This window comes from Equus przewalskii, chromosome 6, assembly GCF_037783145.1.
Source record: "Equus przewalskii isolate Varuska chromosome 6, EquPr2, whole genome shotgun sequence".
NCBI lineage: Eukaryota > Metazoa > Chordata > Mammalia > Perissodactyla > Equidae > Equus > Equus przewalskii.
Window position 1 is genome coordinate 37831411 of NC_091836.1, and position 13612 is coordinate 37845022.

The 13612-nt window shown below is 44.0% G+C and overlaps 1 protein-coding gene across 5 annotated transcripts in view; it reads right to left on the bottom strand.

Annotated features, from left to right (window-relative positions):
• ETS1 (ETS proto-oncogene 1, transcription factor) overlaps positions 1–13612 on the bottom strand; it is a 125249-nt gene that overhangs the window by 103550 nt on the left and 8087 nt on the right. For 4 of the 5 annotated variants that reach the window (XM_070623403.1, XM_070623404.1, XM_070623406.1 and 1 more), the window contains exon 2: positions 8115–8196. The exons of the other annotated variant lie outside the window; for it this stretch is intronic. In XM_070623403.1, the coding sequence (XP_070479504.1) occupies positions 8115–8183 (69 nt within the window). In that variant the 5' untranslated portion in view covers positions 8184–8196. The remainder of the gene's footprint in view (positions 1–8114; positions 8197–13612) is intronic. 5 annotated transcript variants of the gene reach the window in all.

The following is a 13612-nucleotide window of genomic DNA, read 5'->3' on the forward strand; positions in this document are numbered from 1 at the left end:
AGCAGGCATCCTTGCCCTGCTCTGTCACACACACGGTGACAAGCCGCCTCGGGATCAGCACTGCTCTCCCTGTCCTCTCAGAAACTAACTGTCAGAAGACATGAGCCCATCTCCTAAATGCTTTGCCTTTCTGATCCTGGAAACGAATGAAAAGAAGCCCTGGAACAATAGACACAGGCTTATCCCTGCTCTGCTCTAACGGCCACTGCCACAGCTGACCACCTGACTCCTCCTCCTGTGAGAGTCTCGTCTGTTCTGTTACCTCTCTCTAGTTCCACTTCTCAATGCTTCTGTCAGGGGCCTCTATCTGCCTTCTCTGCCCCACGTACCTACCTCTTTCTCCACCCTAGCCCCCCAAGCCTCCCAGCCAGTGCTTCTGCTCATAGTCTTCCTTCTCCCTGCCCGACCAGGACCCTCAAAATTGGGAAAAAGGGAATAGGGGAACACTCTCACAACACTAAATTGCAAAGATTGGAGTCTGCGTGTCTGTAAGAGTATGTGTGATTGGTTCTTCAAGTTCGTTTCTCTTAGCCAAGCCGCCTTAAATGTTCAGGGGCTTGCTTCTTAAATCCCTCCTTACTATTTACTCAGTGCACAAACTCTGTGGGAGCAAATCTGTCTTGTCTTTGATGAACTTCAGAATCCTAGGGTTTAGCCTTAGCACTGGGCCATAAACATATAATACACAATAGATATTTCTAGATGCTACTGCTCAAAAAAATGTACACTCAGAGGTAAAGCTGAGTTAACACTGGATGGGTCGGCTCGGGGGTTTGCCATCAACAGGGATAACTCTATATTATTCTAGGAATGTCATAGATGTTCGTATGCTCTGGTAGGAAGAAAGAAGACTGGAAATCAGGAAGCCTGGATTCCACTCCTGCTCTGCCCCTAAGGAGCTGTGTAACCTCCAGCCTGTCTTTTAACCTCTTTAAGCTTTTGCTTCCTGAGGAGGTCGGCCCCAGTGATCTCCAAGTTCCTCTCCAATGTTGTCTCCTTTTTTCTGATCTTTCCACATTCTTTCTCCTGACCTTGTGACTGACAACCTTCGTTTGATAAATAACCACCCAAGGGTGGAGAAGCCTACAGAACCAAAAGTTGTCGCAGTCATAATTTGGATTCGTACAATGTCCCCTTCAAATGTGTTAAAGCCTTCATTTTGTTTGTCTCAATTCTCCCTTAAAATCACGCTCAAATACCGTTCATCACCACATTCCCCATTTCTCGGTAGATAACCGTGGAACTTAGGAAGTACTGGTTACTGAACGGTTCTCAGGGCTTTCACGTAGAAGGTGCTCAATAAAAGTTTGTGCGATAGATGGACAATTTCTCAGCTTACAACCTTTCACTTCGTTGTACATAGTTGCCCTTCCACACTGGGCTGACCAACTCTGCAGACTTCTAGTTAAGTCTGGGCTTGCTCTCCCTGAGAAGATGCTAGGCGAGCTAGTGCCTCCTTTCAAAGATTGTCCAATGTGTCACGGAGAAGCTCTTTGGCAATGGCAAGGAGAAGTACTGAGTGTATCTGGCCCTCAGGGGGACACTGGGACACAGCTGCTTCAGGAGGTCACATTTGTCTTTCTCCCTTGAGAGGCAGAAGGGAAGAAGGCAAAACAGAAATACTCCTCCGCTCTCCTGAGTACTCCGATCAAGGAGGAGGGGGGTTAGGGTGGTGCCGCCACCAGGAGACGCAGGAACAGACAAAATAGGAAACTCTCAAAGGGCAATTTAATTTTAGACTCAAGGCCAGGAAATTCTTTTTAAAACAATAAGAGTGATGGGCTTGGGCCTTGGTGAAAGGGCAGGCCCAACACATGGCAGGTTTCTGAGAGAGAAGAAAACCTGAAGCACAGAGAGAGAATATCCAGTTCTGCTCTTAATGAAAAGCTGTGTCTTGCCTCATTGGGGACCACAGCAGAGGCTACCCCCAGATACCTGCTGGCACTGGGCGGCACACCAAGTCAGTGGGGATGTGACCAACACAGCAGCTCCTCATGCCAGGCTGAGACCACAGCCCCCTCCGCTCACAGCTGGTGAGACCTGCCTGATGCCTGAGGCTGGAAAGTGCCCTGAACCTTGCGACAATCCTGGGCACCTGGACTTGACGCTCTCCTGCCTCTACTCACTTAGCATGAAGCCTACAGACTCCCCGTGACTCCATGGGGTGACAGCTCCAGGCATCCCCTGGCATGGACATGGAGGGTGAAGCTGACTCAGAACTTCATTAGGGGACATGGGTAGGAGAACTTGCCATGGCGAAAAGACTCGGAAGTAATTCTAATTTGCTCAGCAGTCTACAAAATGAAATTTGGTTTTTTTCCCAAATCAGGAAAGGCCAATTCACCATCAATAAGGTACATGGATGCATGAATGAAAGTGTGTTATAAGTTCTTATATCTCACCACATAGCTAAAAACTGATTAAGATGAATTCAATAGTAAGGAGTACCCTGAGTCAGGAGTCAAGAGCCCACACTCCACCAGCTTTGTAAACTTGGGCAATTCATTTAATCTCTTAGGACCTTAAGTTTCTGCTGTCAGGAGACGGTCTCTAGATTGTAGTCTGGCACTGAAATTCTCTAATTTGTGCTGACTGAACCCGGGATCTTAGAAAAGCCTCTCTTTCTAAGATGCTAGGAAAATATATGTAATCAGTCTTTTCTCCTTCAATTTTTCTGACTGCTAAGAGCTATAGCTATAAATAATGTCCCTAAACATTATGTTCCAGCAGTCTCTCCAGGGGTAAAGAATTCACCATCCCAAGCAACAAGAAAAAAATTTCTTTTCCAGTTTCCATTTACATTCCAAATGTCTTTTTCTGTATTTTACTTCTCTAATCCCGAATACCTTGTCCATTGCTCTCTAGGCTTCCCAAAGAGAAGGGAGAGGCGTATGCACCAGGCTTCACAGTAACAAGCACAAGCCCTTCCCAAGAAGCACAGGGCGCGCACAGGCTCCTCTGAGAACTTTCAAAGGCTGGAATCCTGAGGCGTGTGGGGTGGAGGTGAAGAGTGTGTGAACAGCCCCGGGTAAGAAGGGAATTGCTTCCCAAGAAAGCCCAATTAAACTACAATTACTCAAGATAAGAGAACCAGGTCTGTTTACACAATGGGGTTGTAAACCACCAGCCCATTACAAGAAAACTTTGATCTGGTGGCAAGGGAGCTGTTTCTCGTGCAGGGATGAAGCAAGGAGCTTTCTCAGTAAGAATGTCTCCTTCTTTACCCAAGGAGCCCCATCTTGTTCTGGCCACACCCTTGTATGGACAATAGGTGGAATCATCTCCACTCCTCCCCCAATGTGTCCATCTAACACAATCAAGAAGTCCAGAGAAAAACAGAGAAAATGGTGAACATAAGAGAAAGAGAATTAACCAAGGCCATCTTTGTGGCAGGCCCTCAACAAGGATTTTCTCACTTGGCCATTATAATGACCTCACATGGTAAGTTGCACTCTGCCTGTTTTACAGATGAGGACACTAAGGTTCAGAGAAAGTAAGTAATTTGCCCAAGGTCCCGTAGCTAAGGAATAACAGACTAGAATTTAACTCAGGTCTTTTTGACTCCAAAGCCCAAGGGCTTTCTGTGATAATCAGCCGGGCCACATTCCACAGCTGCCTGGCCCAGGACCGAAGGCTCTGTCTAATGTCTGGAGTAAAAGAGGCAGGAACAAGGTGGGTCCCTCATCTGCCTCACCAGTGTCACAAGGTGGAAATAGAGTTACATATCCAAAAAATCAATCCATCAATCAATCACGGAAGGAAGAAAGAAAATGTACAAAACAGGATTTGCTCAAACCATGAAGTGATTGGCAAGATGCACAGTCTCAAGGGCCTCTGTGATGGTGAGCTGTGTCTGAGGGCAGTGGTATAGAACTCACTCTGGCAATGCACTTAGCTAAGCCCCACGGCCATGCTACTCCTCTTTGACGGCACCACAGTAGAGATTCAGAAGGCCCGCCAGTCCTACAAGTCCCACAGGAACAGCAAGGAAGGAGGGAGGCCAATGCCAAAAAACCAGCCAATGGCTCACAGCCTCTCTGTTGCCCTTTCCCAAGCTGACATCCAGCATGGACTCCAGCTGATTTCCATCACCCTATTTATTTAGTGATCATATGTCTGAAATAGCTCTGATTTCGTGTCACGTTATTCTACACAATGAGAGCAATCAAGTGTCTAATAAACATTATCCCATTTACACAATTTTGAAATCTTTCTTATAATAAATTCACAAGTCAAAAAAGCCTTTTGTTGGACAGTTTCTGAACGCTGTTCTCATTCAGAAAACATAGTCACCATATGTATAAGAGAAGTGCATTTGATCTAGAGAGAGTGAAAGAGTGGAAAGTTTTCAAAGTGGTTACCCCGCCTCAAACTTCAAGGGATGTTCCCTAAAGCCAGGGTCTTATTCTGGAGATTCCAGTGTTTTGGAATATTCCCTTTATATATTGGGCATCGGTGCCTTCCCTGTGGCCTGGCACTCTGGGCCTACAATCTTGCCCCAACATACTGCTGTATCCCCAAAGGCCTGAACGCTGAGAGTAGGTAAGTGGGCAGTGCTATTTCTTTCCTCTGAACTGTTCAAGGTGCTTCCTAAAGTTCCCACAGCCCAGGGGCCATGAATCACTGAGGACCTCCCCCACACATCCTCCTTGCTTGCAAGGTAGTCAAGGACGGGGACACGTTTGGTCAAAACTAGGAGCAGCTCATCCCTCCCATTCCTGCTCCCCGCCCCCCAGCTCTGCCAGCTCAGTGACATGAAGGAGAAGATGACGCACACACTAGAGGACAGGGCATCAGCTCCGAGAGGGACTTCCAGGGCTCACAACAGGCTTGCCGAGGTAGCATAACAGGAAGGAGCGCTTCCTCCCCTTGGATGAAAGGGTCCCTGACACACAACCCATATAAGTACCTGAAAACGTCACCCCTCCCACACAATGGCCAGACAACTTCCAAAAGTGTTGTTGCTCTACCTCCCCAGCTGTGACATCACTTCATCCATTATAGTCTCCTGAAAGGCTGACCTTACAAGAGGGGAAAACACATGTCCGGGTTTAGACAAACTGACCCTGAGGCAGATAATGTGCATTCTGTGTAAAGTGTCTATTACCTATTGATGGCATCAGTTTTACAACTGTTGCTGTGATTATTCTAAGCATTCTTCTGCTACAGCAAATAATCAAAAATGCTAATGCTACCTCTAATTTACAAATAAGATATCTGAGACTTAGCGATCTTAAGGGACTAGAGAATATTCGCATCGTGATTTAGAAGATTGTTTCTTCACCAACTGAAGCAGTGTGCTAAGCAGAGCCTCACATAACATGAATGTATTCTCCTTTTTCCCTTTTTTAAGACTTCTCTTTCAAAAGCAATAATTTACAGGTTATACAGACCTGCTTAGACTAATCTGCAGACATAGTACCACCCTGCCTTCCACCTTGATCTTGCGGCTACCCTAGGCCAGGGCTTCTCAACCTAGGCACTCTTGACATTTGGGGCTGGATCATTCTTCGCTGTGGAGACTGTACTGTGTGTTATGGTATGTTTAGCTACTCCCTGGTCTCTACCCTTTAGATGCCAGTAGCACCCCCACTTCCCAGGTATTGACAACAAAAATATCACCAAATATCCTCTGGGGGCAAAATCAGCTCCAATTGAAAACGCACTGCTCTTATGGTTTTCTCTTCACCCTCAAACTTCCTATAACTTGGATAGAGTTTCTTCTCTTGGTGGCCCAGTCTAACAAAATCAGGAGCCAGGGCACCAGGCGAGAGGACTTAGATTGTTGGCTTCAGCCCCATTGGTTGAGCTCTAGACAGAGAGGCTCCAATAGAACGAGAAGACTAGGGTGCCTGTGGCTTTGACTTTCTTGTCTGGGAAAGTTAATGGAGTCGTGTTCACACCTCCAGGGAATCTGAGGTTGGGCTTGAGAGTGTGCCATTTGCTAGATCCTCTAATGCCCCTGTCCCAAGCTTCTATCTGTAGACAATTTGCAGATTCTTCGACTGTTTGTTATAGTCCAGATAGTCTATAGTAAAGATAGAGGTCATCTGTAGGAGCTGGTGTACTGAACTTGAGTTCATGCCAATAAATTTTATTTATTTATTTTTATTAAGGACAGTGTGTGTGAAGAAGCTAAAAGACTTTTCTGCTTGCTCTATGGTTCTGAAACTAGCCCCAGTGATGGAAAAACTGAGGCCCAGAGAGAAGTTATGAATGAAAGTGCTGGAACAATAACTTAGCAGTTTTCTTATGCAAACTTCTGCTTTTACCGAAGCAACTTTGAAGTTCATAGTGAAAAGGATCCCACTTATTGATAACGCTTCTTAGATATGGTTCTTGGGGGTGGGGACAAATGAGTTCTTTGTTTTGAAACCAGTGGAAACCATTCAAAATGCATTAAAAATATCCAGTGTATCACTTGGGGGTAGGGGGCCTTTAGTTGAAAATATGCACTTAATTTGGTTTTTGGTTTTTTAATCTCATACAATTTCCAGATACCCTGTCTAGGATAATTTAATATTATACCTGCAACTTGTATCCTTACAATAGAATTTTTTATTTCCATATCTAAAATAAAATGAAATGAATACAAATTTGCATGGCGTTGCTTTTTCAGACAAGTTATTAATCTTGGTTAATTTGATTACAATACTTTTAAAGAGAATTATCATAGGCTGGTTTTTTACTCTACTTTTCCAAGTCAATGACAAATTTTGCCCTAAAATCACAATATCCTTATTTATTTTAACAAATCGCTACAATATCACCTTTAAGAAAAATCTAGTGCAATTTGTGCTGACCTTAGGTGATAACCTCTGTGTAAAAACCAAGAGGAAGGAGTCTCTTCCTGGCAACTTCTCCAGTCCTTGTGTGACCTCGAAGGGCAAGTCCCTTGGCAATTGCTACAAAGTAAAATCGAGTGACTCCTGCTCTGGACTGGTTGTATGTGTGTGTTTTTTACACGTTTCTAATGTAAATTGTAGTCTTAGCTTTTTCCTCATTCTAAATTTTTTAGAATAGCGAATGGTGTTTGTATGAAAACAGAAACCCTTTAAAACAAAAAAGAAGAAACATGTGTTACAGAACAGCCAGTGAAAGAGCCGTGTCGATCATCCCTTGAACATAGAATAGCTTTTGAGTAATTATTTTTTCAGTACTGCAGAAAATAATTTCAAACACACCAGATCTTTCAATTTACAATTACAGAGAAGGGTCATGGTTAACTTATGGATATCAGTGTCAAAAATTCTACAGAACGTCAGTCAGGACAGTCAAAGACTGGAGTCAGAGAAGAACTCTGGTCAATCAGTGTCTATTTAGACCCATAAACGTACTGGGAAGAGTTACAATAAATTTATCTTCCACTTCCAGAGTGAGTTAAAAAATTCAGAGTTCGTCATGGCCATCTTTGTACAAAACCATAAGGAATTTAGAGGGAACCGTTAATGACACATCTGCTAATATTAAAGGTTCATTTAACATTGAAATTGATCAAGGACAGCATTATGGGATGTCTCAGACAGCAGATTTATAAGAAATGTATCCAAACGTTTCTGCAGATCGGCATATAGCTTGCGTGTGAGTCTCTTCCCTAAACACAAGACTTCATCCAGCCCATTTTAAGTTCCTTTTATCCCTCTTATTCTAGGATTCATGTAATTTTCCTATTACTTATTGTCACATTTCATTTCCAGTTTCAAATTCTGTGATTAGAAAGCTTGTGTTATTTAGCTTTTATGTATGTGGCCCAAAATAAGTTAAATTATGATAAGAGTACATCCAAGGTACATCAGTACGTGAAAAATCTTGACCAAATGACCTGAGCGGGGAAATATCACCAGCTTTAACCATTAATCCTGTTTGAGTCATATTCTCTGACACACAAACATACTAAAAAATCTTTCTCGGCAAATCCATCAGTCTTGGGTTTTCACTTTATAAGCTGATAAAAAGACAATTAACTTCTCCAAAAGATTCGGAGTTGACTCCAACTTTGGAGTTGGATCCCTGGCTTCTTCTGCCTAGGAGAGGTCAGCATGCGGGAAGGAAGGGGAGGAGAGAGGGCCGGGTGGGCAAGGTGAGGGGTGAAGCAGGGAAGGGACCCCACTTACCGCCACCGCAGGATGCACCGCTGGATAAGGGGCAGGGCCGCTCACTGTGGAATCCACAAAGTAGCTCATCCTGCTTCACCGCCTGTGTGGGAGAAAGCGTCACTGAGCCGCTGGATGCACCGAGGTGTGGACTAGATACCACAAGAGGGTTAGAACTGGGAGTCTCCTTGGGAACCATCGAGTTCACTTCTTTGTGTACAGAGAAGGAAATTAAAGCTCAGAGAAACAAAATGACTGACTCCCTGCACACAGACAGTGGGGCAGACCCCAGACAGAGCCAGTCCCCTGACTGCAAGGTAGCATGGATCATGGATAACCTCCTGGTGCTGCACACAATAAGCAGTAAGAGTCTACAAAAAGACCCTTTTGTACGGTTTCTGGGCAGGGACAGGGTCTTGAGTGTCTTTTTGTGTGTGTGTGTATGTGTGTGGCGGGGGAAGATTGGCCCTGAGCTAACATCTACGCCAGTCTTCCTCTATTCATATGTGGGATACCGCCACAGTGCTGCTTGATGAGCAGTGCCGTGTCCACACCCCAGATCTGGGCCTAGGAACCCAGGGCTGCCAAAGCGGAGCCCACGAACTTAACCACTACATCAATGGGCCGGCCCCTTGAGTGTCTTCTCTAGTAACATCCCCATCCATGTATCACCCTCGCTCCACCTCCAATCAGGCCAGGCACAAAGCAGACAATTGTGGCAAACATTAGTGGATAAAGGAACAAATAGAGAAAAGGTTGGAGAGAAGAAGGATAGAAAAAGCTCTACCCAAAAGGCATATCAACCAGGACCCCTGAGACACGGATAAACAGAGAAGCCCTGAAAAAGGGATTGGATGCCCTTCGTCTTGAACAAGGGAGGACTATTAAATAAGTCCTGCTGAGAGCTATCATCTGCATCGGAAATCCGAATGACGGGAACACTGGAGGCGTGTTCTGGCTGAAGGGATTTTCCAGCTAGCTGTCGCTCATCAGGAAAATCATTCATATAGCAAACATTTCTGTTGATCTAAATACTTTTTAAAGTGCATTAGTTCACACACTTTCATAAATTCAGTATTATACACTAAAAATAAAAAATGTCTTTTTTCAACGGCTTAGAAGATTAAATTCCCAGGTCTATCACTCCAGGAAGTGACATTTTAGTTTCAACTTAATGCTTTCCAGTTTGTATTTGTTTGTTCTTTTCCTTTATTCTTGCTAACATTTAAAGCCACTGACACATTTCAAGAAAAACAAAGAGTACTATATGTCACATGTTCAATTTGCAGTTTTGGCTCCCCAACTTGATACAGCACAACAGCCAATGAGCGTATATTCTTTCACATGAAGTGTATGTAAATGACACAGTTAAAGAAGCCCAGCCAAATAAAAATATACTGACGAGTGGCTACCATCACGGACAATTAGTGGCATATGGCTGAGAGAAGTAAGTTACAAACCTTCTGAAGACATAACTTATCCCAGAGCTGTGCTTATTGTCTTTAACTAAAACTTAACATTTTTAGGATGACTTTTCTCCCAAAAATAGAATGCAACCAAAATAATATTAATTTTTTAAAAATAAAATAACTAAGGGTGGCTAGGCCATGTTAATCAAGATTTTGTTTTTTAGTTTTTCAGGGATTTGATCTCCATGGCAGCAAAATGGACCCTAGGAAGAACTCTGAGGTGGTAAGACTGAAGAGTAGAAAAAGATCAAAGGACTCCAGTCAAGGACACACTAACATCTGTCTCAGTGGTCACCTGTGTGTCAGACTCTGTGCTGGGCCCTGAGCAGGAAAAAAGCATAAGGTGCACATGACGTAGGTGAGCCCGGGCTCCTCCCGACCATACATTGTAAGGACAGTCTCAATGAGATCAAGATTGCCTTCCTACTGAAGCATTCTTTATTTTTAATCTTAAAATTGAATTTTCAGGTCCTAATGAATCATCGCTGATCCACACGCCCTCACTTCAGAGTTTTTGATCTAGTCACGGATAAGACTTAAAAGTTAACGACGTGGGTTGTGTCATGCTGAGCAGGCATTAACGTGATCAGATCCTTAAGGACAAGATGCTCATCCCTCCAGGCCCTGCACCTTTGGCAAAAGTTCAGGTACGGGGTTGGGGGGTGGGGCGGGACTGCTTTGGGCAGCCTTTCAAGCCCTCCGATTTCCTCTAGAAAGCCCCACGGATCCCCTGAGTCATCACAGAGCTCAGTCATTATTCAACAAGCGTGTTGAAGGCTTCCTATGTTAGTAACTTGTTTATTCATTCCGTAAATAATTACTATGCGCCTGCTACGTGCCAGGCACTGTTCTGGGCACTGAGACACACTGGTAAACAAAGATCCCTGACCTCATGGACTTTATACTCTATCAGACTCAGGACAAAACTAAGACATGGTCTCTATCTTTAGGCAATGGAGAAGACAGACTTACACACAACTATAATATAGTGTGATGAGTAGTTTACCAACAATCTGGAAAAAAAATAACTAGTCAGTTCTGCTGGGTGTGGAGAATGGGGAATCATGGAAGATTGCACAGTGGGAGGTGTGAACACAGGGCCCTATGAATCATCCCTACATTTCCACAAGCAGCAAAAGACCTTCATTCTTTGGAATTCCAATTTGACTTACATATTTGTAAGAGAGAGGACCTTTGCAATTGGCAGCCTTGTGCTGAAACCCAGCTCAAAGGTACCAAGAGTTTCAATCTGCCGGCCAGACAGCACTCCTCCTCATAGCAACACTCCACATAGCTCGGGAAAAGGTTCAGTGGAAATATGTTTTCTCTTTCCAGTTGACAGAGTGAGGGAGGAAACCTGCGGCCCCACATATGGTGCGTTCTGTGCTGGGCTGTATTCTTGGAGCTTCGCGCTATGTGAATGACACTTCCCTTGGGGAAAAGCCCTTTGCCCAGGGAGGAAGCTGAAAAGAGGGAGTTGCCAGGGCTCTCAAGGGCTCTCGTCTCAGGAAATAACTCTGGGACAGAAATGGATTACTGCCTTATTATTTTTTGGAGAAAGAAAAAAAGAACCCCCCCCCCCTTCCACTTGTAGATTGTGACACAGAACAGCTGCTGTAGACGTAAACCCTTTCAGAAAAAGCAAAAGGAGTGATCTTTTTTTTTTTTTTTGACTTGTTGGCCAAAGAGAATTCCCTCCCACATGACAGCTATTTGAACATCAGCTGGACCAACTTTTTTGTCTTGGCATTATAAACGTTTCTTACCTAAATACAAAACAACTGTGTGATTTAAGATTTACTCCGCAGCCTAGAAGCATCCACGGGCTTGCCTAAATGTAGAAAGGATTTGAACACTTGGTAACAGAGATTTGTGAAGAGCTGACTGAATTCATTTTTCTCAAATGGGACCTGCAATGCCGGAGCAGCAGAATAAATGTGTCGGAAGTGCCTTTGTCCTCAGGAGGCTGCCGAGCTCCCAGCTGTGCTCTGCTCAGCCTCCAGATCCTGCTCCCACCTCCCCAAAGCCTCGCCCACCGTCCTCTGCTGCTTCCTTGAGCACGTGGTGGGATTTCTCACTTCCCTGCCCTTCTCATGTGGTCACTTGACACAAAAGCCTGTCTACCCTCCTACTCCTTAGGGCCAGCTAAACCCTCCTCAAGCTTTTAGGCTCATCTCAGAAGTTTTGGCTGCCAGGAATCCTTCCTGAGCCACCCTTCTCCCCAGCCAGGGCTAGCCGCCCGTTTTCTTTGTTCCACATGTGTGTTTCTATCTCTGTGAACAACATACTGTTTTACAAACATCTGCTTCCATTTGCCTCTCCCACTAAACTCTGAGCGATTTGAAGCTAGGACCCATGCCTTCTTCATCTTTGTATCCCCAGAATTTAAGATGGACAATGGGGCATAAAAGAATTCAGTTTTTTTTAACTAGTTAATGAATGAATGAATGAATTGCTCTCACAAGGCTGAAAATGTAAGAGGTGGATCAGATGTAAGCACATTTGATTCTCAAGTCAGAGAATCTGAATGGACTGCAGATCTGGATAAAACTCCATTTGAAATAATAGGTTTGTTTCATGATCCATTTCTAAGGGAGAACTTCTCCGTTTACTCTCTAGCTATTTAATGTCACCTTATCAAAGAAGCCTTTCTCACCACCCCATATCAAAAGCTCCCTGCTCTGACACTTAGCTGCTTGTTTATTGTCTCCCCCACTCACACCCCATTAGAATGTAAGGCCCCCAGGGCAAGGACTTAGTCTGTTTCTTCACTTTGTTTCCCTAGACCCTAGAGCAGTGTTGGTCAGTAGCTGGCACACAGATCATTGTTGAATACAGGAGTGTAAGTTAGAAAACTGGTACACACCGTTTAACACACGTAAGCACTTTTTTCACAGATAAGGAGAAAGACTCAAGCAGTCCTGCTAACTGGCCAAGCTGAGACCTGACGCTGGGTCTCCAGCCACCTGCTCCCATGCTTCTCCATCCTCACCAGCCTGGATTTGGGGGATAAAAGTGGGCAATCTGTGCAGAGGAGAAAAAGGTAACAATCTGGTGTGTGTGGTTGTCTCACATCCTAGAAAGCACGTTGAACTAGTTTTCTGTGGGACTCGGGAGAGAGCTCCAGTCTTCATAAAGCAAGCATATGACCACTTCTGGAGCTTTCCACCCTCCGCAAGCCTAGAATTGGGGCCAGGCTCTGCAGGCTGACACTTCTTTTCACCCAGGTCTCTCCAGGGACAGGTCGAGTGATACAGAGAATGAAGAGAGCCTGGGGAGTTGGAGGGGGTTTCAGGCCAGGGCAGCAGCAGAGCAGGAAATTCCAGAGAGACAAGGCCTTCGTGGAGGCTGCATCCAATCCACACCAGCTCTGCCCTGCTCAGCTGCATTTCTAGATGATAACTGCGGCCCCAGTTAAGGGTTTTTCATTTAGGGTTGTGTGCTCTTCAAGGAAAGACTATACCTTTAGGTAAATAACCCAGTAAACTATACTTTAAAAATTTTGTCTTTTGAAAATTAATTGCTTTTGCCAAAATAATATATATTTATTGAGGAAAAAAATACAATAAAAACACAGAAAAGTCTAAAATGAATGCGTAAATCACCTGAAATCCCACCATCTAGAAATAATTGTACTAATATTTTGTTCAGCATTCCTCTGGATATTTTTAATGTGTCTATACACATATGGATATAACATACATATGATCATAATTTGAGCTTTACGATATTCTTCTCTACATGCTGTTTTGCAATTTGCTTTCCACATTGGCATTTGACATAGTGCTGTGGAAATTTTTCTATGTCAATAAATACGGCTCTACGTTCCAAAGTATATGGCTGCCAAGTGTTCTGTTGTATGTATGTACTATACTTTTCTTAATGACTCTCTTATTATTGTAAAATTAATTTGTTCCCAATTCCTTGTCATTATAAAAGTTCCTAAAATATTTTGTATTCTAATTAAATGCCTAAAGGTTGTATTGTTGGGACAAAGAAAGTGCATGTTCTATATTTGAATACAAATTAACAAACTACCTTCCATAACAA